The sequence below is a fragment of the Coptis chinensis genome, chromosome 9 (genome assembly GCF_015680905.1).
Source record: "Coptis chinensis isolate HL-2020 chromosome 9, ASM1568090v1, whole genome shotgun sequence".
Taxonomy (NCBI): domain Eukaryota; kingdom Viridiplantae; phylum Streptophyta; class Magnoliopsida; order Ranunculales; family Ranunculaceae; genus Coptis; species Coptis chinensis.
Window position 1 is genome coordinate 38490542 of NC_141464.1, and position 4799 is coordinate 38495340.

At 39.7% G+C, this 4799-nt stretch overlaps 1 protein-coding gene across 1 annotated transcript; it reads right to left on the reverse strand.

The window, feature by feature from the left end:
* Positions 1-3854: 3854 nt before the first annotated feature.
* On the reverse strand, positions 3855-4499 carry LOC147475894 (uncharacterized). Its single transcript, XM_086585566.1, has one exon. It carries the CDS (start codon positions 4497-4499, stop codon positions 3855-3857), a length of 645 nt encoding a protein of 214 aa, XP_086441692.1.
* Positions 4500-4799: the final 300 nt, after the last annotated feature.

Below are 4799 nucleotides of genomic sequence, written 5' to 3' on the forward strand. Positions count from 1 at the left end.
TAACATAATGAAATTTGGGGTGTCGCTGCCCCCCTAGTTTAATGATAACATAATGAAATTTGGGGTGTCGCCGCCCCCATAGTATAATGATAACGTAATGAAATTTGGGGTGTCGCCACCCCCATAGTGTAATGATAATAAAATTTGGGATATTTGATCCCTAGTTAAAACGAAATGATGGATCGAATTTTATTGAATTATGAAATGATTACAATGAATGAAAAACAAAACATTCAACGATAAAACTTTTTCAAATGAAAAGCATTCCATGACTTGGCAAATTTTTCTCCAGTGATTCGACGAAGGAAATAAGACCCTTTAGATGCTGGCCTATCAATGATGAACGGTCATTCCCAATTCTCTGACAGCTTTCCAGATTCAATGAGCTTCTGTTTTTGGCTAAATACCCAATCTTCTGGTTCAAAACTCTTGAGGCAAAGCTTTCTATCATATTTGCATTTCATGTCTACCTGATATTTTATTAGACATTGTAAAGCTTCTTCTCGAGTTTTATCAATTGAGTCTGCCACTTAAGTTAGAGCAGCATCATTGTTTCCGGTTTGTATTGCTTCTATCCTTGTAGTTGGTGCAATTAATTCTGTCAGGAGGACAGCATCCATGCCATAAGCTAGGTTGAAAGGGGAAAGGTTGGTAGAATGCTTAGGAGTGGTGCGATAAGCCCAAAGCACTGCTGGCAACTCTTTAACCCAATTTCCTTTTGCTTCATTAAGCTTCTTCTTCAAAGTCGAGAGAATCATCTTATTGGTTGCTTCTGCTTGTCCATTTGCTTGTGGATAATATGGTGCGGAGAAATTATGCTGAATTTTTAGTGAGGCACAAAATTTGTGAATTTCTTCCGCATCAAATTGTTTACCGTTGTCAGAGATGATGTTAGATGGAATTCCAAAGCGACAAACAATGTCTTTCCATAAGAAACGTCGTACATTTATTGTTGAGATGTTGACAAGCGGTTGAGCTTCTACCCATTTAGTGAAATAATCAGTCGCAACCAATAAGAATCGTACACTTCTAGGAGCCTTTGGTAGGGGTCCCACAATATCCAAGCCCCATTTCGCAAAAGGCCAAGGGCTTAGAATTGGGTGGAGTTCCGTTACTGGAAGTTTGCCCATATTTGCATGTTTTTGACATGGTATGCATTTTTGGGCAAATTCCGCTGAGTGTCTTTGCATGCTAGGCCACCAGTATCCTTAAGTCATAGCTTTATGTGCAAGACTACGTCTCCCAGAATGGTTTCCACAAAGTCCGGAGTGTATCTCTTCGAGAACTAGATGACCTTGATCTTTGGAAAGACATCTGAGAAGAGGACTGAAATTGTTTGCCTTCCTATAAAGTAGGAGCTTGCCTTTAGAATTTGGAATTATGACAAATTTCCAGGCATCTCTCTTAATTTTGTAGGAAAGTGATGAATCCTCAGGTAGAGTTCCATGTTGCAGAAATTCTAAATAAGTAGGTCTCCAATCATCTGGCGAAAAATCACCATCGATAGATTAGAGATCCAAATGTGGTACTTCTAGAGAATTATCTGCTTCATGGGACTCATCTTCCATATCAACATTTCTTTGGTCGGCATCCTGTGTGAGTGGAGAATCACTCTCAACACGATGATTGGCCAAATCTTGATGGTCGGCTAAATCTTCTTGAGCTGTTTCCTCTGAGTGAGATTCTGAACTTGTGTCGGCCGATTAAGCTAGCTCTTCTCTCTTTCTTTTCCTTGTTGTTACGGCATTTATTTGCTCGAATTCGAAATTCCGAGATGTTGTCTGGAAATAGCATAGATGAGCAATATATAAGTTTTGAACATGTTCTTCTATAACAGTTATGCTTGGAAAAGGTTGGAAATCAATATAGATATTTCTTTCATTGTTAACATCAACTACGGTAGAGAGATAGGCTAAGGCATCAGCGTGACGATTATCATTGCGAGAGCGCTGGTGAACTGCAATGGATTTGAAATGAATGGATAGCTCATGCATTTTTTGGACATATGCAGCCATCCTATCATTTCGAGCAACAAAAGATCCGCCAAATTGATTCGCAACAAGCTTTGTCACCCCCAGGTCAAGTGTTGTTCGCATTGCATAAAGAACCGCTTCATATTCAGCTTCATTGTTTGATGCGCAAAATCCGAGGCAAATAGATTTTTCAATTTTCTCACCATCAGGACGGATCAAAACATAACCAAGGCCTGAACTTGATTTGTTCTTGGAACCGTCCGTGTGTATAATCCATAAAGAAAGGTCGGCACTTGTGGATGGCTCAGCCGATCCTTGTTGTGGATTGGGAGGAGGTTCCTCAAACTACTCTTCCATGGTCGATATGTCATCGACAGGAAAATCGGTCATAAGTGATGTCATTGCATGGCCTTTCTCAGATGATCAGGCTTTGTAGATAATTTCATAGGCACTCAAATATGTTTCCCATTCTGCTAATCGGCTCGAATCAACATTTCGAAGAACTTTTCTCAAGGGGTATTCAGTGTAGACATTGATGATACGCCCTTGGAAATAAGGCTTCAATCTTCGTGCACTATGGACAAGTGAGAGCTATTTTCTCAATCTGTGAATACCTTGCTTCTGGAGCTGTAAGGGTCTTACTTATGAAGAAAATTGGTTGTTCATTTTCATCATCAATGAATAAGACGGCACTCACAGCTATTTCTGATGCTGCCAAATAGATGCCAATTGTTTCTCCAGTGGTCGGACTAGCAAGAATTGGCGACTGTACTAGGTATTCTTTTATTTTTGAAAAGCTATGTCACACTCATCTGTCCATTGTGGGGATCCCTTAATGTCTTGAAAAAACGGGTGGAGCCGATCTGAATATTTTGAGATAAATCTACTCAAACCGGCTATCCAACCAGTAAGTTGTTGGATTTGCTTCTTGGTTTTTAGCGAGGGCATTTTGGTAATTGCACATATTTGATCAAGATTAGCTTCAATGCCTCGTTTAGTCATAAGATATCCATGAAACTTACCCGATGCTAACCCAAATGCGCATTTTGTTGGATTTAGACGCATTCGAATATGCACAAGCCGATCAAAGAATTTTTGCAAGTGATAAAGGTGAGAAGACTCTTCATGCGACTTGATGACCATATCGTCAATATAAGCTTCCATAAACTTGCCTAAGAAGTTTGAAAATGATGTATTTATGAATTTCTAATATGTTGCCAGTGCATTTTTTAGATCGAAAGGCATTACCTTATAGCAAAATAAGCATTGGTCTGTTATGAAAGTTGTAAGTTCTTGTTCATCTTCAGCTAATGCAATTTGATAAAATCCCATTAAGGCATCCATAAAAGAAATTTGTTTAAACCCTAAAGTGGCATCAATCATTTCAAAAATACAAGGCAAGGGATACGGGTGAATAGGACATTTTTTATTGACATCAGTAAAATCAACACAGATTCTAAGTTTCCCATTTTTCTTAGGGACTGCTACTACATTGGATATCCATTTCGGATATAGTACAGGCCTAATAAAATTAACACTTAGAAGTTTGTAGATCTCTTCTTTCACTTTGAGCTTTTGATCGGGAGCCATTCGGCGAGGCTTCTGACATACTGGTTTTTGTGTTTTGTCGATATCCAGCCTGTGACATGCAAGTGAAGGATCAATCCCAAGCATTTGTTCAAATGTCCACGCAAACACTGTGCAATTTTTCTTCAAAAGCTCAATGAGTTCATCCTGTTCCTTCTTGGAAATTTCCACAAAAATAAAAGTGATTTCTTCTTCCTTGTTGCCGATCTGTACTTCGAGGAGCCTGTCGATGGCCGGGGGGGCACCTAAACGCTGCTCCATAGCATTTACCCAGCCAATGGAATTCTGTAATTGTTATTTTACCCCATCGACATTTAGGATGGTATTGCCCTTGACTTCCGAATCATTATAATCTTCGAGTACAGACTCATGGCACTTCGAAGCTACTATCTGATCACTTCGAACTTTGCATACCATACCATCACACCAGAACTTGATAGCCTGATGGATAGTAGAAACGGCAGCTCCCATTGAGTGGATCCAATCTCTTCCCAGAATGACATTGTAGGAGGAGTTACAATCCATGAGAAGAAAATCAATTATAGCTTCCTTGTTCATTAATGTCACCGGAAAAGAGCATCTACCAATTGATTTTGTTGTTGTCCCATCGAAGCCAATGATTGGATTTGGATCGGGAACTATCATTTTCTCGGGGAGATTGAGTCCTTTGTAACAATGCTTGTAGATCACACTTGCCGAACTACCTGTATCGATCATGATTTTCTGCACACGATGAATTCCAACAAAAGCTTGTATTACAACAGCATCATAATGAGGATGGTGCACTCCTATCAGATCATTGTCAGTCCAACAGAAAGGTCCTTCCTCATAAGTCTCAGTACCCATACCATGGAGAAAATCATATCCACTATAAACATAGTGGTGGCTGAGATCAGTGATCTTGGAGTGATTGAAATTCTTGCGCTGGGTGTTAGACATTGAATCAACTATGGCATGACCGACTTTGATTATATTGTATGTGGTCACGACTAAAACTTGTTTCGTTTTACCCAGCACGTAATCCTGGAGCATACCCTTCTCGATCAAACCTTGGATTCTACCCCTTAGAGATCGGCATTGTTCAGTTTCATGACCAAAATCGTCGTGGAATTTGCACCACAGTGATTTGTCACGTGTAGCCTTGGTATCTTCGGAGAGAGGAAAAGGTGGAGATAAGATATTTTTTCCCTTAATCTTCTCATAGATAACAGCATACTTCTCGTTGAGGGTGGTAAGCTT